This window comes from Sprattus sprattus (genome assembly GCF_963457725.1).
Source record: "Sprattus sprattus genome assembly, chromosome: 3".
NCBI classification, from domain to species: Eukaryota; Metazoa; Chordata; class Actinopteri; order Clupeiformes; family Clupeidae; genus Sprattus; species Sprattus sprattus.
In genome coordinates, this window is record NC_137922.1 from 30,486,839 (window position 1) to 30,511,264 (window position 24,426).

At 40.9% G+C, this 24,426-nt stretch overlaps 1 protein-coding gene across 1 annotated transcript in view; it reads right to left on the bottom strand.

The window, feature by feature from the left end:
* myo15b (myosin XVB) overlaps window positions 1–24,426 on the bottom strand; it is a gene marked incomplete at both ends in the record, with an annotated part of 44,735 nt that overhangs the window by 9,429 nt on the left and 10,880 nt on the right. Inside the window, 23 exons of the mRNA XM_080835439.1 lie at window positions 85–144; window positions 323–438; window positions 1,210–1,456; window positions 1,545–1,635; window positions 1,782–1,932; window positions 2,061–2,177; window positions 2,261–2,336; window positions 2,620–2,883; window positions 3,386–3,498; window positions 3,850–3,975; window positions 4,380–4,446; window positions 4,554–4,624; window positions 4,851–4,969; window positions 5,243–5,312; window positions 9,557–9,726; window positions 12,891–13,126; window positions 17,847–17,942; window positions 18,292–18,416; window positions 18,691–18,748; window positions 18,869–18,934; window positions 21,835–21,949; window positions 22,041–22,165; window positions 22,312–22,357. Of these exons, the coding sequence (XP_080691565.1) occupies window positions 85–144; window positions 323–438; window positions 1,210–1,456; window positions 1,545–1,635; window positions 1,782–1,932; window positions 2,061–2,177; window positions 2,261–2,336; window positions 2,620–2,883; window positions 3,386–3,498; window positions 3,850–3,975; window positions 4,380–4,446; window positions 4,554–4,624; window positions 4,851–4,969; window positions 5,243–5,312; window positions 9,557–9,726; window positions 12,891–13,126; window positions 17,847–17,942; window positions 18,292–18,416; window positions 18,691–18,748; window positions 18,869–18,934; window positions 21,835–21,949; window positions 22,041–22,165; window positions 22,312–22,357 (2,725 nt within the window). The remainder of the gene's footprint in view (window positions 1–84; window positions 145–322; window positions 439–1,209; window positions 1,457–1,544; window positions 1,636–1,781; window positions 1,933–2,060; window positions 2,178–2,260; window positions 2,337–2,619; window positions 2,884–3,385; window positions 3,499–3,849; window positions 3,976–4,379; window positions 4,447–4,553; window positions 4,625–4,850; window positions 4,970–5,242; window positions 5,313–9,556; window positions 9,727–12,890; window positions 13,127–17,846; window positions 17,943–18,291; window positions 18,417–18,690; window positions 18,749–18,868; window positions 18,935–21,834; window positions 21,950–22,040; window positions 22,166–22,311; window positions 22,358–24,426) is intronic.

Sequence of the window (24,426 nt, forward strand, 5' to 3'; positions counted from 1 at the left end):
AAGACCTGGCATGAAACTAAGCATGTTTAAATTAGTGAAGCCTTAGGCTAGCCATGTAAGCCTCAAGTGGGGTAGCCACCTTACCTGCTCACACAGCAAGTTAAGGATGTATGTGTGGTTGAACTTCTCTTTGGGATAGAAAACCTACCAAAAAGGCAAAATTATTTAGAGCTTACAATGTTGTTGCTGACTGTAGCAAGTAGCAATGGGCAATGTATTTAATATGACTTATATTGTAAAACACCCTCCAATGCTTAAATCCAAAAAAAGCACAACACCAAAGCATTCACTTAGCAAATCAGTAAATTGATATCCAGCTCACCTCTTTCCTCAAGAAGAGCCTGCCTGGCATACTAGAGTAGGAGAAGTAAACGCTGGCAGAGAACCTGTGGAGCTGAGAGCGAATGTTCTCCTCCCTCAGCAGTTTGTGGGTCTGATCTGCAGAAACAAAGCCAGGGCAAGATTGGTAAAAGCACTTGTGAGACTGTGAAACTGGAATCGCTCCAAATACTAGGCTCATACACCAGTGGATGTGTCATGCCTAAGATGAATGTAAATGATGCCCCATACCCCACTGCAATACAAACTTCCCAAAAGTGGAAAAAAATGTGTCATTCATTTATGAATTTATCTCAGCCTACAAACATTCTCAGGTACTGCAGCCACTTTCTTTACTCACTACGTGCAGGTGCAGCCATAGGTGGCGTCTCTTTACTCACTACGTGTAGGTGCAGCCATAGGTGGTGTCTCTTTACTCACTACGTGTAGGTGCAGCCATAGGTGGTGTCTCTTGACTCACTATGTGTAGGTGCAGCCATAGGTGGTGGATCTTTACTCACTATGTGTAGGTGCAGCCATAGGCGGTGTGGTGTTTATTTACTCACTATGTGTAGGTGCAGCCATAGGTGGTGGATCTTTACTGACTACGTGTAGGTGCAGCCATAGGTGGTGGATCTTTACTCACTATGTGTAGGTGCAGCCATAGGTGGTGGATCTTTACTCACTATGTGTAGGTGCAGCCATAGGCGGTGTGGTGTTTATTTACTCACTATGTGTAGGTGCAGCCATAGGTGGTGGATCTTTACTGACTACGTGTAGGTGCAGCCATAGGTGGTGGATCTTTACTCACTATGTGTAGGTGCAGCCATAGGTGGTGGATCTTTACTCAGTATGTGTAGGTGCAGCCATAGGTGGTGTTTCTTTACTCACTACGTGTAGGAGCAGCCATAGGTGGTGGCTCTGGGATGTCAGGAGAGGGAGGGGGGAGTGGAGGGAACTCAGGTGGTGGGGGTCGTGTTTGAGTGCGTTGTGACCCAAAGAGATCTCCAAGTGAGCGCTGCTTCTCCCTCATGCTTTTAGAGATGGATCGAGGGGCTGGGGGTTGAGCAGGGGGGGGCACTGGAGGTGGGAAAGCTCTTGCAGGTGGCTTTTCGACCTGAGGCTGAGGAGTCCACTGCTGTTGTTTTGAAGAATGACATTCAAATTACACAAATTTGCACAGAGATCCTCTTGTATGAGAGAACTGAAATCATGTTTTACACTACCTTCTGTTGAACAACTGGACCTTTGCCTCGGAGCTTGGCAAGAGCTTCCTCTTTGGGGTCATTCTTTTTTAGAAAGGTCTTGGAAGGTACTCTGAAATTGAACAAGCACTGTTACTCCCACAGTAAGAGATTGTTCAGTGTTCCAACAGAGACACACAACATCGATACCATCTGAGAACAACATGTAAATGTCCTTCACAATATACTGCATATAGCTAAGTGTTTGCTTTACCCTACCTAACAGGTTCGAATCCCTTGGGTTCAGGAGCAGGGCGGCTTTGATATAACTTAATAATTTCACGGATGTTGTGGCTGGGCTCTGGCCTGGGAGAAGCAGATCTTAGAGTTGGCTCTTCAGGTTCCTCTGAGGGTGCTGGGGCAGGCTTAACTGTAAGAGAGATGTGAGCAGAACAAGCTAGTGACTACAGACTGCATCCTTTTTAGGTCATTGGTCCTTTGGAATTACATTGTTTATTGCATAACCTAAATGGGAATATGAGGAACACTGATGCCAACCTTTTTTAACTGGAGATGGAGTTGGAGCTTTGGGTTTGGGTGCAGGTGGGCTGACATAAACAGGTTTTGCAGGCTTGGTTGCAGGCCTTGGCTGTTTTGGTTGAACATCCTTGGAGACTATAGAGTAAAGAGTTTAATTTAAATTAGGTTGTTTTAACTTAGTTCAAACTTGGACATATTTTTCATAAGCCTCCTCTCACCAATCTTCTGGAAGAAGTCTTTTTTTTCCTTGAAGGATTCAGGTTCCTCTTCCGGGTCTGAAAGATCTATTTCTGGCTGTCCAGCCCAACCACACACACCATCATTAGAATCCAGTCATAACATAGGATTGAATTAACACCCATCAAGCAGAGGGAAACACTCTTGAATGTGATGTTTTGTTTCCACTGTTTAACTAATCACAAGAGCATGTACACACACACACACACACACACACACACACACACACACACACACACACACACACACACACACACACACACACACACACACACACACACACACACACACACACACACACACACACACACACATGTACACACGGCATCATGGCAGATACCTCTGGAATGCGATGCTGTGTTCGGGGTTGAGGAGGCCGTGTAGGCTCTTTCTTGGCAGGAGGGGGCTTTGGGGCTTGTACTTCAGGTTGCCTGGAGCGGACGGGGCTTTGCTGCCTCTCTTCCTGGTCTTGCCACTGGCGTTGTGGCTGTCGCCTCTCTTCCTGGTCTTGCCACTGGCGTGGCTGCTGCCGCCTCTGCTTCTGCTGCTGCTCTTGTGCCTGTTGCTGTGAAAGGGTCAAGGCCTGCATGGTCATCTGCGTTGCCTAAAAGAAGAGAGGTATGATCAATTAAACTGACAATTCACTGACGTCCAGGCATTCATTAAGTCCATAAAGGTTCTTTCTTGGGAGTTTAATGTACAAAATATATTGTAACACATTTTTTGAAGTTTATTGGTTTTAAAATATCCCAAGCCCTGTCTGGTGGATTCTCTTGTTTGTTTTTTTTAGACAGTTTGTCTGTTTGTGTTGGATGTTCAGCAAAGACTACTTGCACTTGTGTTCTGTGTGGTGTGGAGAGATGGGGGGCCTGGTGATCTTGTGTTTAATTAGGATGGATATGTGTCCTTATTTGTCCTTTATTGCAAAATATAATGTCGCTATTACAACAACCAGCTAACACATAGCCTTACATAAAGCCACTTTATTAGATAAGAATTTCAACCAAACAAAAAATTCCAATACATCAAGTATGTAAAAATGTGTATCACTGCAATGCCCATGCCCCTAGTTCTGTCTATTACACCAGCTGAGGGCGGCTGCTCACCATCAACTGTGCCTGCTGGTTTATGAAGGCCTGCTGTGAGGCTGCCATCTGCTGGGGAGTTGCTGCTGGCGCAGCCATGGGAGTTTGAGGCATGGCACCCGGCATCATCATAGCTGTGCAACACAAGACAACAAAACACAAAATAAGGGCCACAGAAAAGAGTGTAAATTGGAAGGCAAAACAGAATCATGTTAAATGTAGAGTGGGTCTGAAACAATAGCTAAGCTTAAAGTGCTGGGTGGAGCCCCCATACAGAGAATGACATACTTTGGGTTAACCAGGTTATCCAGATGTGCTTACAAAACTAATGCAATCGCATAATGTCTACTGGGCTACACCATATTCTTAAGGCTCATTTAGTCATTTCACTTAGGTAATGTACATTCTTAAGGCTAACTTAGTAATTTCACTTAGGTAATGTACATTCTTAAGGCTAACTTAGTAATTTCACTTAGGTAATGTACATTGCATGCTTGGCATCATAGGCATGGAGGGTTGCATCATGTTTGGCATCATGGGCATAGAGGCGGGCATCATGTTTGGCATCATTGGGTTGGCATAGCCTCCCATGTAAGGACTCATGGGCATTCCTGAGAACACAAGAAGCATGCATTATGATGAATATCATATCAGAATACGCTTTGTTAGGGATAATGTATAGTCTGCCGGACAGTGTAGGAAAATAAATCCTGACAGCACAGACAGGACCTCATTTGTATAATCAGGAAACTGTGTCAAGGACATTTTGGGCAACTCCTCGAAACATCAAGGTAGTTACATCTTAAGGTGTAATTTACTAATAACGTAGGACCAAAAAATGATGACTTAAGACTTAGATGGTATTCCATCCTCTTGAGATGCCATTTCTGGTCTACAAATGTTATCTAGCAGTCTTCAGACTGTCAACAACTGTGGTAACATTTCTATCCACCATTTTTTAAAAACCTCTTCTGCCTACTGCTGGTATGATGAACTATTCTTCCAGGAGCTGTACCTGATGCAGGGAACATGCCTCCCCCTCCCCTCATCCTGCGGTTCAGCATGGCCATTTGCTCCAGGTCCTAAAACACATAGAGCCATGATGAGCTGCAGGTTTGGCCACAGTTGACTTGAGTTGAGATCATAAACATTTAGATTTAATGAAATTCTGATCGTTTGCAGAACCCACCGGAGGCCCCTGGTCCAGCACATGATCAAAGAGGTCGTCAACATAAGAGTCCATTGGCCGTCCTCTAGATGCTTTATAACACAGGTATACTTCATTATTGGACAGTGCAAACATATAGCTATCAGCATAGAGAAATGGTCTGATTATTTGTTAGGTTTAGGTTTAGACATTGTTTCCACTGCAAAGAGTTTAAAATAAATTGCATTATGCTTTAGACATTTTCTCAGTAGGTACTGTTTCACTCAGATATGTGCTGTTTTTAGAATAGTGACACCTTAAGTGAATTGCATTGCATACCCTGTGATGAACCATAATGTGAATAGTTGTCCCAGGAAGCCCCGATCCCTGGTGGTAGAGCAGGAGCCTGCATGGCAGGAGCAGGGGGGATGAAGTCATCCAGATCAGTCATGCCCAAGCTAGAACAGTAACAAGGAACAGCATCGTAGCAATAAACACAACTAACAACAAATTAACTTTAGGACTGAACATAGCTTTAAATCAAGAACGTTTCAATGTTCTGCTGGTAATGCTGAAGCTAAAATATATATATAGGAAAGTGTGTAGGGTATGCAAGGCATTGTGGTTTGAAATAAAATATGCATTAAGAAGCTGTAAAGAGCTATACACTAAACACTATGAACCCTTTGGTCTGAAGAGGTCTCTAATAAGTGATAAAGTGTCGTGCTCACCTGTCATTACTGAAGAGATACTCTGGACGAGAAGAGGGCTGGTCCAGGGGGACATCCATCTCCACCCCAGCTAACAGGTCCATAACAAAGTCACAACCAATGAGGTCTGTCCAATTTTCATCTGCCAACAAGGACACTGACCAGCCCCTGGGACATTCTGGCGCACCCCTATAAGCATTAAAATACATCACGAACAAAGATCAAATGGTCAATTATGAAAAAAAAACATAAAGATTAAATTGACAGTTGTGGTACATTATCCAGACTCATGAATTCATTTGTAAATACATTTCAAGCACAGGAGGGTCGATATAGTGTAGACAGAATTCAGGTAAACGATCAGTGCTATTTCTCTTTGTTAAAACCAATATATTCACAATTCAAAAGAACATTTATGTTTCTATTTCCTGCCATATTATACCTGAATTGTAGAAGCCATGAAGCTAGTTGCTCTCCTGTGGTCCATGAATCCACTTCAGCCATCAAATCTTCATCTACAAAGAAACCAAACTTGCTGTGTTACTATTTGACTCTTGCAGTAGTACATTACATTAACTCATCAACACAAATACAGAAAACATTCTGAAGTTTGAATACTCTAAGAGGACTGAACCAGTGCTTTTAACCCATCTCTTGGGGACGCCAAAAGGTATATCTTTGATCTCCAAAAATAAACTGAAACCTAGTTTAGCTTTATCGTGCATTACCGATCTTATCTGAACTGTGAAAAACAATAACTTGACAAACTGACCATATATAACTAAATGTACAACTAAATAAGTAAGGGATAACGGCCGACGAGCTGTCCAGTTCTACAAAGATAATGGACGCTGCGGGGCAAAGAACACCACGATGCGCAGCGGAGTGGTGTTGCTCCGCGAAGAGACTTCTTGATTTGAAGCCTAGTGCTCCCGTTAGAGAAAGTAGTGAGAAAGTAGTGTGTGGAACTGGTCTTATCATATAACCTTTAGTTTCCCCGGGCATTGCTGCAAAGTGACACTCATGAGCTCTCCTCTGTAAACGGACACACGGACAAAGGTGTTGTTCATAAGGTTTTACTATTTAAAGTTGAACTCACGTTGATGGTGAAGTTGGACAGAGCAACAGGGAGGTCAAGTTTGGTGATTTTGGTCGAAGGCTCGCAATCGAGCCGGCGAGGTAGCCGTGTGAGCTACTATCTGTTTGAATGGGTTTTTCGTCTACGCGTTAGCAGCAGCCTACAAATAATATTCGAGACTTTCAGTTAAGACATACAATACTCTGCAACATTCGTGGAGCACATAAACAACTAACCGAGTCAATTTAGACTTATAAAAAGTTGTGTAGATAGCTTAATTCACATAAAACATTTCCTACTAACTTCTCCCAACAGGCCGCCATCTTTGTTCGAATTATCCTAGCTGTCACAAAATAAACGTTACGTTGGTTGTCAATTGTAACCATTCAAGAGCATTGATATGGAACGGCGATTTAACTTTTCTACTGGGACTACGTCCAAGGTGTCCATCTATACAAACTTATTGTACACCCCATTAGCCAATCAGAAAACAGTATTTCGTTCCAGAGGGAGATAATGCAGCAATAAGACACAGGGCCTAAGGACACATTCATTCGGTAATTGCATAACATGTGCACAGACCTAGACCAGCGCCTTCCAAGGCGGGCAGATGCCTCATTTGGGTGTGTCTGTTCAAAAAGGTATGATCAAAATGATCTTTTAACTCAATTAATATGTCACCATATAGCTACGCTAGGCTATAGAACTACTTTCAAAGCCACACAGGGGTGCCTGCAGGATTTCTATTCACAGTGATTGGATCGAGACTGGATCGAGCAACCTATTGTTCTCACCCTATCAAACTTGACCTATCTCAAGTCAGCACCATATTGTTTGTGCCAAAACTTAGTATAGACTGTATATCATGGGGAATCATTTGGTTGGCACCCCACTTGTTGTATGCCACTTCTGGTCTGCTCAATAATCATCTTCAGTGTAACTGGGAATGGATACTAAGAAAAATGAACATAACATTTTAACAATCATTACATATTAATAAAATATTTAAAAGCATGTGGCAAAAAGGTGGGCCGTTTGTCTGTAACTCACTAGTGGATTACCAGAAAACTGATTAGCAAAAGACCAGCGGACAGCCAGCACTACCCCCAGTGGGCTAACAGTGAGCCAACAGTGGGCTTACAGTGGGCTTACAGTGGGCTTACAGTGAGCTAACAGTGGGCTAACAGGCTTACAGTGGGCTTACAGTGAGCCAACAGTGGGCAAACAGTGGGCTAACAGTGAGCCAACAGTGAGCCAACAGTGAGCTTACAGTGGGCTTACAGTGGGCTAGCAGTGGGCTAACAGTGGGCTTAGAGTGGGCTAGCAGTGGGCTAACAGTGGGCTTACAGTGGGTTAACAGTGGGCTGAAAGTGGGCCGACAGTGGGCAAACAGTGGGCCAACAGTGGGCCGACAGTGAGCTAACAGACAGTGGCGGTGCCAGAGATTTTTTTTCTGCAGGTGCCATGGGGGTGCTCGGCATTTTACCGAGGGTGCTTTGAAATTAAGGTGATACTAGCATATGTGTCACATGGTTCTCTACTACAACACCTACCCACCATATCGTCACATCTGTTTACATGTTTGCTTTCTGAAGCGTCTTTGTGGTCCATTAAAAGCACCATACAAATCGATCGTATTATTATTATTATCATTAGGCTACTTCCGACGGACACGTACATAGCCGCGTTCATCTGCAACGGTCACTGACAAAATGCATGCAGCATGTTATAGATTCCGCAATCCCAAATACTTTGCTTACTTCAGTGGGGGTTAAAGTTGGCGCTAGGTGACCACCAAGCCACCACTACCATGTCTGACAAATTAAACTAAGCATAAATAGTTCAATACATTCGAAACTAAAGAGGGCAAATAAGAAAAGAAGATAGATATTTCTAGATGGCCTATAAACATGTCTGTACAAAGTGAGACAATTATTTTCACATATCAGTGCTAAAACAGTAAAAGAGTCAGAAATGCTTTCAAAGAGTATATATTATTTCAGGTCACAATCAATTAAAACGTAGAAGCTTGTATACCTGGCTAGCACAGACAGACTGCTCGTCCTAGGCTAGGCTAGTCTATGATTGTATAAGGCGGATCCAGAAAACACCAAAAAGGGCCACATTCATTAATGTTACACATCAAACAGGCCCCTTTTAAAAGTGAATGAAACAAAACAGAAGGCACTCAAAACCACAATAATCAGAGCTAGATCACTGTATCATTGTACAATAAAACTTTACTTCTCAAAGAATGGCTAGCACCCTCAGTTGAGGTGTAGGGTGATCTCTTTAATCACGACGTCCCTCTTCTTCTAATAAAATGCAGATACCTGTTGCATTCCTTCTTGTTCTTCAACGTCACATGATTCTTCTACTCGAGACATTTTGGGTATCAAAAACGGTTCCATTATTGTGAATTTGTTGATTATACCACTTGAATGACTTTGACTGTGGACTCTCTTTCTCCTTCTATCGTCAGTGAACGTCAACGTTCACACACGCGACTTGTTTGTGTCGTTCTACGTGAACTATGTTCATTTCAATCTGTTATTATTTTCTTTTGTGAATGAAATATTATTATAACACTATAAATTAAATTAAGAACGCAGAATTAAATGAAATACTAATTATAAATAAACCATTATTTTCTTGGGGGTGCTTTGGGGGTGCTATGGCTAATCCAGGGGGAGCTGTAGCACCCAACAGGCCAACAGTGGGTCAACAGTGGGCTAACAGTGGGCTAACAGAAGGCCAACAGTGGGCCAACAGTGGGCTAACAGTGGGCTAACAGAAGGCCAACAGTGGGCTAACAGTGGGCTAACAGAAGGCCAACAGTGGGCTAACAGTGGGTCAACAGTGGACCAACAGTGGGCTAACAGTGGACCAACAGTGGGCTAACAGTGGACCAACAGTGGGCTAACAGTGGACCAACAGTGCACCAACAGAAGGCCAACAGTGGACCAACATTGGACCAACAGTGGGTCAACAGTGGGTCAACAGTGGGCTAACAGTGGGCTAACAGTGGGCTAACATTGGGCCAACAGTGGGCTAATAGTGGGCCAACAGTGGGCTTATAGTGGGCCAACAGTGGGCTTATAGTGTTCCACTGGCCTTTTGCTATCAGGGTACAAACAAACTGTTCTCGACTCCTCCCTTTGTTATTGCACCATTGGCGAACTATCATTCTGTCAGACGCATAGCTCAAAACTTGCCCTATGAACCTAATTACCTTATTATTGGCTTTATTACCTTACCATTGAAAGTATTCACGTTCACCACCATCTTCCCTCTGCGCTGGTTGGAAGTCCATTCTAACTGAGTAGGTGGGTATTGTCGAGCTACTGGACCTGGTAGCTGAAGGGATGTCAGCAGCTTGTGCTGACACAGTGAGCGATACTCCCCTGGACCTCGGTCTGAAACAAACCTGATCACACCAGAGGAGAAACACCTGAGCAAATTCTGGGACAAAGTGTATAAACTACTTCCTAAAATTGGAGTCACTGAGAAGTTCCTTGTTTTCAAAGAAAAACCTAATAATTTCAATAAAATACCTAAAAATATTGTAGATCATAAATGTAGCCTTGACACAGTTAATATTGTAAATAACTATTGTTTTTAATAGAATATCTCCACAGGTCTCTTCTGAATGGAATATCTGTAAAGGCCAATGTGATGTGAATGCCAATGTTCTTTTTTCCAGTTTTACGGATAGCTTGTAATTAGATAAGATAAGATACCATGGACTCCTACACCAAGTATCTTTTGTAATTGTGAAAACGGTGATGATTTTCATTGTTGGTTGAATACGTTTGCAAAACATTGTATACCTTAGAGGCCTGAATCAACGTTTCTGGAATCGATTATTGTCATTCATGTAGGTTTGAGATGTGTGACATGAGTATGATGATGGAGCTAAGTTCCGGTATTCAATAAGAGGAGGAGCGCACGATGCGAGTCGCCTCACCTGGTGAATGAGACGCGCATTGCATGCGATCTGAGGCGTAGAGCACGAAGCGGGCCGCTCGAGGCGCATTGCGCATTGCCTAATAAACGTGGTTGACACGGCGCACATAGCCTAGGCTACTATAAACGTGGTTGAGACTCTTATTAAAGCTCTTACTCTTTCTCACAGACAAAACAAATAGCTACACGGTCAAGCAATGTCATTTATTTTTTAAAGAGACAAAACAAATAGCTACACGGTCAAGCAATGTCATTTATTTCTTTAAGAGGAGGAGCGCACGATGCGAGTCGCCTCACCTGGTGAATGAGACGCGCATTGCATGCGATCTGAGGCGTAGCGCACGAAGCGGGCCGATCGAGGCGCATTGCGCATTGCCTAATAAACGTGGTTGACACGGCGCACATAGCCTAGGCTACTATAAACGTGGTTGAGACTCTTATTAAAGCTCTTAATCTTTCTCACAGACAAAACAAATAGCTACACGGTCAAGCAATGTCATTTATTTTTTTAAAGAGACAAAACAAATAGCTACACGGTCAAGCATTGTCATTTATTTCTTTAAAGAGACAAATCAAATAGCTATATGGTCAAGCATTGTCATTTATTTCCACGGAAAAAACGAAAACGAATCCAACTTACATTACCACTGCACACTGACAACCTTACAGATAATGTATATAAGTTGTACTAGCATTTGTATTTAAAGTTTACAATTTAATCTACCAAATAACTCACCGTTAAACAATACAACTCCCACAAGTTGACAATGATAACATGACGCAAATGTTGCGCGCGCACATGTGATTGACAACACTGGCGCACACAGGGGGTTGTGGTCAGCTTTACACATGAACTTCCCCAAAAATCAAGAGGTCAAAAAATTAGATTAGATTAGATTAGATTCAACTTTATTGTCATTGCACAGAGTGCAAGTACTGAGACAACGGGTTCTTACCAGAAGTACAGATAGCAAGAGTTCAGAGTAGGCTATTCTATATTCTATAGTGGTAATATAAAATAAATAGATTGGATGTACCTATACAGTACAGATATGACAGTACAAGATATATGGGGTATGAGTAGTAGTAACATTGGCAGCAATAGTTGGTCATTAGTGCAGATATGATATAGGTAGATGCAAAGGGCTGATGCAGGAGTAAGTACATGTGAAGGTAGCAATAGAAGTTATGAATGAGGTAAGAGGCATGATAAGATATACAGTGGTGGCCAAAATTATTAGAACACCTGACAGATCTGAGAATAATTACCTTTTTTTGCCTCCAAAACATGATTTAATTTCATAATGTTCATGAAACATGCAGATGGCTGTTCTGAGCACAACAAATATCAGATGAAGTGAGTCCTACTGTTTTTATCCACATTTATTATTTAATATGTGGTACGCCCACCTTTTGCAGCAATTACAGCAGCACATCTCTCTGGCATAGAGTCAATATATTTCTTGAGAACTTCAACACAAATGTTATCCCATGCCTTCTGCAACTCAAGCCAAAGGCTTTCCTTGGAATTTCCAATAGATCTGTCGAGTTTATTTTCCAACTTGCCCCGAATTTGCTTGATGGGTTTGAAGTCCAGACTTTGAGAGGGCCGGTCCATCATTTTCAATGTTCCAGCAGATTCCTTGTCGCCAGTAGATCCGGCAATAGTTAAAATAATGTTTAGGGTCATTGTCCTCTTGGAAAATAAATCCAGGCTCAATAAGATGTCTCCAAGAAGGAACTCTGTGCCTCACCAGAATGTTGTGGTATACTTTTGTATCCATGATGCCATCAATTTAGCCAAAGTCACCTGTTCCTGAGGCTTAAATTGCACCTCACACTATAATACTACCCCCTCCTTGTAAACTGTTGGCAAGAGACACTAATTTTTATATCTCTCCCCCTCACTTCGTGGAACATCCACGCTTTGCTTGTTGCCAAACTATTCAAACCTGGACTCATCAGTACACAACACTTAAACCAATCTTTCTTTGTCCATTTCTTGTGTTCTTTTGCAAAATTCAGGCGTTACACTCAATTGTTCTCTTTCAGTAATGTTTCTTTGCTGCTATTCTGCCAAAAAAACCTTCTTCTCCCAGTTTTCGACGGACAGTTCTTGAAGACACTGTTGCACCATTAGTCATTGTGATGTTGATCTTGTAAAGTCTTTTTTAAGAAATAAATCACATTGAAATAAATTGCATTGTGAATTTTATTTTTCTTTCGAGCTTTAATAAGAGTCAACCACGTTTATTAGGCAATGTGCGCACGCAATGCGCCTCGAGCGACTCTCTTCGTGCGCTACGCCTCAGATCGCATGCAATGCGCGTCTCATTCACCAAGTGAGTCGACTCGCATCGTGCGCTCCTCCTCTCATTGAATACTAGTTCTTACCTGTATGATGGGCATGACTCAGATTGGAGCGCATGTGATCGTTTAAAGACCATCAACAATAAATAGTATGCAAGGTAAAATAAAAAACTTCACAAACGAAGACAGAATCCAGGAGTTACTCATAGATTTGTATTTGTATTTGTATTTGCAAAGGATTTGAAATCAATCTCTTATTACTACTCCTAGTTGCAGGCACCCAGGTTCAGGGCTGAAGCTTGGAGAATGACTTACTTGAGGAGAGATTTGTCCAGTGCAGGAGAGGGAGTGAAGGCACTCAGGCAGCAGGCCAGGAGCAGCCATGCCCTAGAGACTCCCTCCTCACCCTCCCGGCCCCAGGTGATGTAGGCTAGCTGAGCCAAGATCTCGTCCCTCAGGGCAGGCCTGGTCTGGCCTTTCTCCACAATGTAGTTCCCCAGGATCAGCTCATGTCCACCATTCAAGTGTGTGTCACCAACAAACCTAAGGATCTTTAGTCAAGAGATTTCCCACATTATGTCATATGTCAGTAATCACTTTTCACAAAATAACCAAACTGGTTCCTCCAGCAAAAACATTTGGAATTTCACACCTATTTCAGATTAATCAGATCAGATTTGTGTGAGGACGCAACATCGTATCACTATGCTGTTGTCTTTATGGGCCCTAGTTGTTTCATACACAGCAGGTCAGGCTTTCTCAACCAAATCTATGAAATGCAGATGTATTGGTAATGAGCTTTGTGCCCACCTGTGTAAACAACATGACTAGAGCTGCACACATTTCGATCAGTTGCTGATGAGTATATCAACAGAGCCGACTGGTCACCATAACAATCATTTTAACCATGAAATACATAACTTCATAACTCTATTCTAAGAGTCTGCATATACGTATTAGGAAAACCAGCCCGTATATGCACAGGAAGTACCAACCACTCCAGAATATTGTTCTAACATGGATTCCTGTTTTGTCTGATCCTCTTGACTATCACAAATGGACCATAAAATAAAGCAACTGTGAAGAGAGATCTGAGAGCGGGGCCAGCCCTGATAGTGTTGGAGCCCTAGGCCAGGTTTTAGAATGATGGTGACATTATCAAGTCAAGTCAAGTCATATTTATTTATATAGGACATTTAAAAACAGTTCACGCTGACCAAAGTGCTTTACAAGTAGTGTTACTTCTTATGTTGCTGATACAGTGGTCAATGCTCAGATAAATATACACCAAATAAATCAATCTTAAATACTAAAATATGCTTCATGACAGCTCTATGCTACAATTTTTGTGTTATACTAGTACAACAAAAAGCACACAGATGCTTTTCATTTCCTGTACAGTAAGTGAACCAACGCAAGATACAGTCTGCAACAGCCCCCAGAATAACATCACTACAGTCTTCTTCAGCCCAGCTCATAACATCACTACAGTCTTCTTCAGCACATAACATCACTACAGTCTTCTTCAGCTCATAACATCAATACAGTCTTCTTCAGCTCAAAACATCACTACAGTCTTCATCAGCTCATAACATCACTACAGTCTTCTTCAGCTCATAACATCACTCCAGTCTTCCTATTCAGCTCATAACATCAATACAGTCTTCTTCAGCTCATAACACCACTACAGTCTTCTTCAGCTCATAACATCACTACAGTCTTCATCAGCTCAAAACATCACTACAGTCTTCATCAGGTCATAACATCACTACAGTCTTCATCAGCTCAAAACATCACTACAGTCTTCTTCATCAGCTCATAACATCACTACATTCTTCTTCAGCTCAGAAAATCACTACAGTCTTCTTCAGCTCATAACATCACTACAGTCTTCTTCTTCAGCTCATAACATCACTACAGTCTTCATCAGCTCATAACATCACTACAGTCTTCATCAGCTCATAACATCACTACAGTCTTCTTCAGCTCAGAACATCACTACAGTCTTCTTCAGCTCATAACATCACTACAATCTTCTTTAGCTCATAACATCACTACAGTCTTCTTCTTCAGCTCAGAACATCACTACAGTCTTCTTCAGCTCATAACATCCCTACAGTCTTCTTCAGCTCATAACATCACTACAGTCTTCTTCAGCTCAGAACATCCCTACAGTCTTCTTCAGCTTATAACATCACTACAATCTTCAGCCCATAACATCTCTACAGTATTCTTCAGCTCATAACATCACTACAGTCTTCATCAGCTCATAGCATCACTACAGTCTTCTTCTTCAGCTCATAACATCACTACAGTCTTCTTCAGCTCATAACATCACTACAGTCTTCTTCTTCAGCTCATAACATCACTACAGTCTTCTTCAGCTCATAACATCAATACAGTCTTCATCAGCTCATAACATCACTACAGTCTTCTTCAGCTCATAACATCACTACAGTCTTCTTCAGCTCATTACATCACTATAGTTTTCTTCTTCAGCTCATAACATCGCTATAGTCTTCATCATCAGCTCATAACATCACTACAGTCTTCTTCTTCAGCTCATAACATCACTCTTCATCAGCTCATAACATCACTACAGTCTTCTTCAGCTCATTACATCACTCCAGTCTTCAGCCCAGCTCATAACATCACTATAGTTTTCTTCTTCAGCTCATAACATCACTATAGTCTTCATCATCAGCTCATAACATCACTACAGTCTTCTTCTTCAGCTCATAACATCACTCTTCATCAGCTCATAACATCACTACAGTCTTCTTCAGCTCATAACATCACTACAGTCTTCTTCTTCAGCTCATAACATCACTCTTCATCAGCTCATAACATCACTACAGTCTTCTTCAGCTCATTACATCACTCCAGTCTTCAGCCCAGCTCATAACATCACTCTTCATCAGCTCATAACATCACTACAGTCTTCTTCAGCTCATAACATCACTACAGTCTTCTTCTTCAGCTCATAACATCACTCTTCATCAGCTCATAACATCACTACAGTCTTCTTCAGCTCATAACATCACTACAGTCTTCTTCAGCTCGTAACATCACTACAGTCTTCTTCAGCTCGTAACATCACTACAGTCTTCTTCATCAGCTCATAACATCACTACAGTCTTCTTCAGCTCGTAACATCACTACAGTCTTCTTCAGCTCGTAACATCACTACAGTCTTCTTCAGCTCGTAACATCACTACAGTCTTCTTCAGCTCGTAACATCACTACAGTCTTCTTCTTCAGCTTATAACATCACTACAGTTTTCTTCAGCACATAACATCACTACAGTCTTCTTATTCAGCTCATAACATCACTACAGTCTTCATCAGCTCATAACATCACTACAGTCTTCTTCAGCTCATAACATCACTACAGTATTCTTCAGCTCGTAACATCACTACAGTCTTCTTCTTCAGCTCATAACATCACTACAGTCTTCTTCAGCTCATAACATTACTACAGTCTTCATCAGCTCGTAACATCACTAAAGTCTTCTTCTTCAGCTCATAACATCACTACAGTCTTCTATAGCTCGTAACATCACTACAGTCTTCTTCTTCAGCTCATTACATCACTACAGTCTTCTTCAGCTCGTAACATCACTACAGTCTTCTTCTTCAGCTCATAACATCACTACAGTCTTCTTCTTCAGCTCATAACATCACTCCAGTCTTCTTCATCAGCTCATAACATCACTACAGTCTTCTTCAGCTCGTAACATCACTACAGTCTTCTTCAGCTCGTAACATCAATACAGTCTTCTTCAGCTCATAACATCACTACAGTCTTCTTCAGCTCGTAACATCACTACAGTCTTCTTCATCAGCTCATAACATCACTACAGTCTTCTTCAGCTCGTAACATCACTACAGTCTTCTTCAGCTCGTAACATCACTACAGTCTTCTTCTTCAGCTCATAACATCACTACAGTTTTCTTCAGCTCATAACATCACTACAGTTTTCTTCAGCTCATAACATCACTACAGTCTTCTTCAGCTCATAACATCACTACAGTCTTCTTCAGCTCGTAACATCACTACAGTCTTCTTCTTCAGCTCGTAACATCACTACAGTCTTCTTCTTCAGCTCATAACATCACTACAGTTTTCTTCAGCTCATAACATCACTACAGTTTTCTTCAGCTCATAACATCACTACAGTCTTCTTCAGCTCATTACATCACTACAGTCTTCTTCAGCTCGTAACATCACTACAGTCTTCTTCTTCAGCTCATAACATCACTACAGTTTTCTTCAGCTCATAACATCACTACAGTCTTCATCAGCTCATAACATCACTAAAGTGTTCTTCAGCTCATTACATCACTACAGTCTTCTTCAGCTCGTAACATCACTACAGTCTTCTTCTTCAGCGCATAACATCACTTCAGTCTTCATCAGCTCATAACATCACTACAGTCTTCTTCAGCTCATAACATCACTACAGTATTCTTCAGCTCGTAACATCACTACAGTCTTCTTCTTCAGCTCATAACATCACTACAGTGTTCTTCTTCAGCTCATAACATTACTACAGTCTTCTTCTTCAGCTCATTACATCACTACAGTCTTCTTCAGCTCGTAACATCACTACAGTCTTCTTCTTCAGCGCATAACATCACTACAGTCTTCTTATTCAGCTCATAACATCACTTCAGTCTTCATCAGCTCATAACATCACTACAGTCTTCTTCAGCTCATAACATCACTACAGTCTTCTTCAGCTCGTAATATCACTACAGTCTTCTTCTTCAGCTCATAACATCACTAAAGTCTTCTTCTTCAGCTCATAACATCACTACAGTCTTCATCAGCTTATAACATCACTACAGTCTTCTTCTTCAGCTCATTACATCACTACAGTCTTCTTCAGCTTATAACATCACTACAGTCTTCTTCAGCCCATAACATCACTACAGTTTTCTTCAGCTCAGCTGATCCATGGTGTCCTCTTTATTTTCATGAACTTCACATTAACTGCAATATTCTCCCTTGCCTTCATATTTAGCATATCTTATCCGCCCCAAATATTTCAAGCCAAGCAGCTATCATTACACCAAGAATAAATGTCTTGATCTGATACTGTGGACACAACTACTGAATGTGGTACATTTCCTGTACTTTTTCCTCATTGATAGCCCAAATGAGGTTTTGAACTGAAAGTTTACTGTACAGAGTATCTTTGTCTACACAATGTTCTGTAGTTGTAGGCCGTCCTTGTCTGAGAGGATGTTTGCAGGAGCCAGACTTACCAGTTTGTAGATATCCAAAGCTATGTGGGAGTCTTCAGGGTCCAAAGATGTGAGAGGCCTCTGGAGAGAGCTGCCCTGACCCTGACTCCAGCCATCCTAATAGAAATGGGGACATACATTTGTACAAATTAACAAACATACATTTATACATACTAGCAAACATACATTTATTCATACTAACAAACAAATACATTCGATTTATAAATACTAAGATACATTTATAAATACTAACAAACAAATACATTAGATTTATTCATACAAAAAAAACATACATTTATACATACTAACAAACACATTACATCATATCACAGTTACATTGTGACATACTGTAGGCTTGCTCATATTGGCAAGAAAAAAATATGGAAACTAAGTATTAATAACCCAGAATAATTAGATATAGAACAATAGATAATGGGAAATCAGTAGACTAATAAAAACATTTTACCTTTAAATTTGTGTTTGCATATTGTGAGAAAGGGAAGCTGTCAATGTCAAAAGGGAGGGAGAGCCTGTGGTCAGCTTTGACCTGTGGAGGAGCCACCTCTGTCACATTAGGCCCCTGGGGTCGTCCTGAGAGAGGGGAGAAGAACAGGAAGGACCATTCATACACATGATGGAGAACTCAGACACAGAACTGGAATTATGACATACCTGTACATGATACTGTACAAGGACAAAACATCATAGTACATGAGATGATAAGTGAGAGATGTTAAGATTCAAGGTTCTTCATGAAGTTATTTTCACCATGAGGCATGACACTATCTATATTCTACAAGCGTATACATTAAACAATGACATTACAGGCCACAGCCATCTCCATCTTCAGATGCAGGCTACTTACCTCCTGCACTTCGTAATCTGGCAGACAGCTCTGCAGGGATCTCCAACATACCAACGTCCTGAAAGCACAATAGTTACTCTCAGCTCAGGTAAAACTGAGTTAAACTGGTAACAATGTCAAAGCATTCCAGGTTGTGTGTTTCAGTGTGGAAGTGTAATAGAGTAACAGTGGAACTCACCATAGTTCCCAGAGCACTAGACTGGGCTTTAACAGTGATTTTTGGTCTAGTCCTTTTGGGGTGTTCCTGAAAACACATGCGGCCATAATGACAACTATATACTACATGACTACACACCTAGAGAACAATAGAAGCATGGATAGGCATACACACATCCACAATACACAAAAATAGTTTTAACATGAGTGGCAGTATTTTAATGTTTTTCTAAGGCATTATGTTTAATCTCATCAAGTATTATTGATTGTATTGTCACAATTCAATCAATAATAAGCCAATAAAGTACAGCCAATAAAGGCCTTCTGAAACCTGAAAAACTATTTTATTTAGCCCTTTCCTTTACTTCTGATGGCTTGCTTCTTACCTGATCTGTTCGCTTCTAGAGTGTTCAATAAATGGCTCTATTCTTAGGTTGTCTGCTTTATAGCTGAGGAACGCCCTCGCTCATAATTCCCCACCTTAAACAGCAGGGTCATAAGGAACACCTGTACTCCACCCACAGTGTAGTCACATGGAAAAGGTCCAACAACTAGCCTGGGTCTAACTCTGTTCTCAGACTACTGCCATCCATAACATTCATGCTGGTATTTAGAGGGAGTGCTAAGGTTAACAATCAGGCTTAAACAAACACCCATATTCATTATTTTACTTATTTTTTGAGGAGTAAGAAAGGGCGTGTAAGCCTCTCAAATGAACATAGAAAGAAATGATTTACAATTTATCTTTTTATTAGCTTCCTTAACAGAAAACAGTAAGAGGAAGGAAGTGCTGGAACAATCCTTGGCATAATCTACTTTTCAAAAGGGCTGACCCACCTCTGGAGAGAGGTAACAGTATATGTCTCTTATCCAAAAATATTTCATAATATGGATTATGACAGTGAATTATATCAAGAGAACATCAATATTTGAGATGGAAAATGTTGCCTTGGGTTGCTTTCGGATGATGCTGGTAAATAAGTGTTGAGTAATCAAAAAGAGCAAAGTCCATACACCATAAAAGAATGCCAAGAGGAGAGTAGGGCAAACCAGAAATGCGTCTTTCTACTAAACAAACATTTGTTGTTCATTTTCATGATGAGAGCATTTGGCTGCCAGGCAAACTATATTATTATCTGTACTTTTGTAAGACCAAATCATCATCTCCACAGCAAACAAAACATATTTGCAAAAAATACACACACATTTGTAATGATGTCCAAAGGCACACATTCACATGTCCTCTATCTCTCTGTTAGACCATGCAAGCAATCAAACATTAAGTCCATAATACTCAGCTGATTTTAAGTAAATTATGGTTTACCTGTTGTAAGAGCTATGACAAGTAAATCCATAGGCGAGCAGAAGAGGAAATAATGAAGGAGATAATTCAGGATGACTGTCTGAAGTCCAAGACAGCTGTATTAAAGGGCGTGTTCATCTGCAAATGTGTGTGAGAGTGTGTTGCACCCACTTCTGGGTGTGTATGTGTGAGTTGCTTTGCATACAGAACAAATAAATGGAGAGAGAGGAGGGATGAAGTAAAAGATGAAAGAGAGAGAGAGTGAAAATGTACCTGGCTCCAAATGATTTAACTACTGCTCACAGTACAGCAAACTTTAAAGTGAAGCAGTATTCAAAATAAAAAATACTGACTATTACAAATTCAATTAGTGTTGATTGTTGAAGATGTTCTTATTCAGATGTATGTTAAATTATTGAATATTTCAACACACAATAGTTCTATTGTGAAAAAATATTATCTTTGACAAAAGCAATGTTACAAAGACCCCCAAATATAATATACTTTTGACTTTTGTTCAGACAGCAAAATAAAATTCTACCGCTACCAAGGTATGGAACTCTAAACAAGCGAGAACACTGGTGAGATTAAGCTATTTACAAAAGAAACCAAAACATTTGGGTTGGCTCACCTAGGCTTATGTCCGTACGGGAACATTTGCACTATGGTGAGGTCTCAGATAATTACTGTAAATTACAGATAAGATATTGGTGACAAAACCTTAGACTTTGACCTCAGCTTAATGATAACTTAGATAAACTACCTTATGACAGTACAGACTGGCCACTGGACATAGTTTCCACCCTAGCAATAAAATGGTTGCCTGGTAATGGATCACATACACCGGTGAGCACTGTTTACAAATGACATGATATCATGACAGTGGTGTGTATGTGTGTGTATGGATGGGTGGGTGTGTGTTTGTGAAAGAGAGAGAGTAGAATCAGTGTACAAATGGTTATGCTTGTTCTGTTGGGAGAATGTGGAGATAAATGTGGTCAAACACCTACCCTCCAGCGCCGTCTCTTAATGGTGTTCCTCGTGATCATCATTACGGCCCAGAACTGAGTGAAGGAGCGCTTCAGTCTTTTGTAATATTTCCTATTATGCCAAGGTTTCAGCCAATGCAGTGAAGTGCAGTGAGAAAGTAGAAGAAAGAAGAACATTTTTGTCTTGACTATTTTCCACACACTTGTTTTTGTAGGTCATTTTTGGAGATGCCTCAACAATAGAATAATAGGGCTCCGTACCTGGCCTGATGGCCACGGATGTGGGACTGAATTACAATGGCCTTTTGTTTGAAGAAGCGGAAATTTCGTCTGCAGATGAAGCCCCTGATGTTTCTCTGGATGGTGACAGCTGCCCATGTCTGTGTGCTAGTCCAACGTTCTTCTACGCGTTGGTACAGGGACTCCCTCATAAACACCTGATGCAAGTGTGTGTGTGTGTGTGTGTGTGTGTGTGTGTGTGTGTGTGTGTGTGTGTGTGTGTGTGTGTGTGTGTGTGTGTGTGTGTGTGTGTGTGTGTGTTTGTGTGTGAGAGAGAGTGTATGTTCAAAGGAATGTTTGCCATTAATATTTAACCACCTTGAAATATGTCATTTGTGGTTTGACAAGAGCAATTACTAAATAATTATTTCTATAGAAATAAACAGTATTGTGATGAGTTATGACTGATATTTGAACCTTAGTGAGTCCTAGCCGGTATTCTCCATCCTCAACCCCAACGGTCTCTAACAAAGTCACAACCTGTTGTTTATCTGACTGGTCAGGTGGCCGCGTGGCTAAAAGGACACCATACCTACAGCAAGAGTAAGAGTTTGGGTGAGCTGAGGGACATTAGCAATGTTGATATAATTCATTTAATACCCTAAAGATTATTTGAACAATACCTTTCCATGAAATAGGTGTAGTGGATCCGTATAGGGAATCCCTCCTTCCTGATGTGGATGGTCTCCAGTATGCCTGCATGCCTCAGCTGGGTTGACATGTAGTTGATATCAAACATACCTGGTAACTTGCACCATGTAGGAAAATGTGATGTTAACATTTCTGTTCTGTAATATTCTAACATAATTAAAAAGTGCAAGGAAATAAAAATGAGGAATATTGTGTGCAGTTCAAAGGGCAATTGCTGTTAGATAATTAAACATAATAGCTTACCTTCATATAATTTGGCTTAAAACAGCGGATAAAGGTAGTCTTACATCTGGGAAAATACACAATAGAACATGAGTGGTCTGCTAATATATGTTTACTACACTACTTCTGGAAGGTTTGGAATCACTGGACAATTTGGATTGAATTTGAAATAAAATCTTTCAGGTAAAAACAGTAACTGCATCAGAAACACAGTGTACACATTACCTAGCGAGGCTTATTGAAGTCCTCTAGGTCCAGAGAGAAATAAAAGCATTGTTGACATAACCCATATATAAGGAGTGTGTAACCTGTGTTGTTGTGTTGACCACAGTCCCACACCGGACTCAAACTTTCAACCTGTTCTCTTAAGGTGTCGGGGAGAGAGGTTTACTGACTGCACAGCATTGGACCCACTGACTACCGTTACACTCACCCCCCTAAACCTCACTCCCATTCAGGTCATGACACCAATGGAATCGTCATTGTGTAGACAAGCACAGTCCAGCGACAGACTCTAACTTGCATGCGTCCTAGCAACAAGGCTAAAACCTATGGGTACTAGCATCTGTTGCTAGCATGTCTCTAGAGGTGCTGGGGCCAGGGTAGTGGGGCAACCAGTTACATGTAGGAGTTATATAATTAAAATGCTTAATAAATGTAATTATTATCCGTTACAGTTATTAAGAAAACATATGTAATTAAATGACCATTACTTATCAAAATAAAATCTTATATAAACTTTAAATCTTATACGTAGAATAGAACATTGATTCTGCTGCTTTGCATCTTCTCCCTGCCTAGACAGGCTCCATTCATTTGGGAATATGGTTGGTTTTGGTTTTGGTCTCATCTGCCGAACAGAAAGTAATCAAAAGTAATCAAATGTAATAATAATACTTTGATGATTTAATTGAAATAGTGACTTTACTTCTCACATTTTTAACAGGGTAACTAGTGAACTGTAACATACTGTTACAAGTGCACCAGCTGGGAAGCATAATAGATCCAGCAACACTGCAGGTGTTGGTAACACATTCTAGGCTTTAGGCCTGCCGCTCCTCCACCGGAGCCATTTAGGCTAGCTAATAGATCCAGCAACACTGCAAAAATATGATAGACCTCATGTTGTCTACGCCTATACATCTGTCAGGTGGTATAATACAGTTAATCAAATATGATAGACCTCATGATGTCTATGCCTTTATACATCTCTCAGACTGACTTCTCCTTAAAGTATCATGTCACAATCAAGGCAGCATAGCTGTAGGTTCAGGTCATGAACATGAATCCAGAAAAAAAGATTCAAATTTGCAATACATCACTATGTGTGGTGTTTTGATTTGATTGCTGCAAAGGTATCTGGGGAGAGACCGCTACTGAAGACATCTCATTTAAAGGGCACAGTCTTCCAGTGTATGTTAGTTCTAATAAATAAGAGGTGCTGGATGGCACCCACTGTTGTTAATGTAGATTTATTTTTGTTTTAAATGCGGAATTGAACTCAAAACCTTATGTGAACAAAGAAAGTAACCAATAATTTATAATAAATCTGTAATGATGGCAGACTCAATCTAAGACAAATACCTATGGTATGGCATTATTCAAAGACATAATGCTTCCAAACATAACTTGCCTCTCCTGACGTTGCCTACAGGCAACATGGGCCATTCGCTGCATCTTATACATTGAACCCAAGTCTCCTTTGGCCGGCTGTTTGAAAATAGTATCACAGACAAGGCAGAAACACCTTTGTATGGTAAATGGAATCTAATGTCTAATCCAATGCTTTGTTGTCCTCTTTCGCTTTCCCAAACCTGACTTACACAAACCTGACATTCCCTTCCTGCACTGGCCTTTTCTTTCTCCGCCCACATAGGAGGGATTTTTAAATGCTGCACCACCCTGCAATAAACCAAAGTAAATGTCTGCCGACCGAGTGATGTACCCTACCAGTTGCATCTCCAATTCACAGAAAACCTGCCAGGGCTTTGAATAGACTACAAAAACATGTGACAGCTTTCACTCTGATGACTGTGACAACTGTTGATTTAAACCTAAGGATTTTCATGCACATCATATTTTCAGTAATATAGCCTATGGACATAATTAATTTAGTACTTTAGCAAATCACTGACG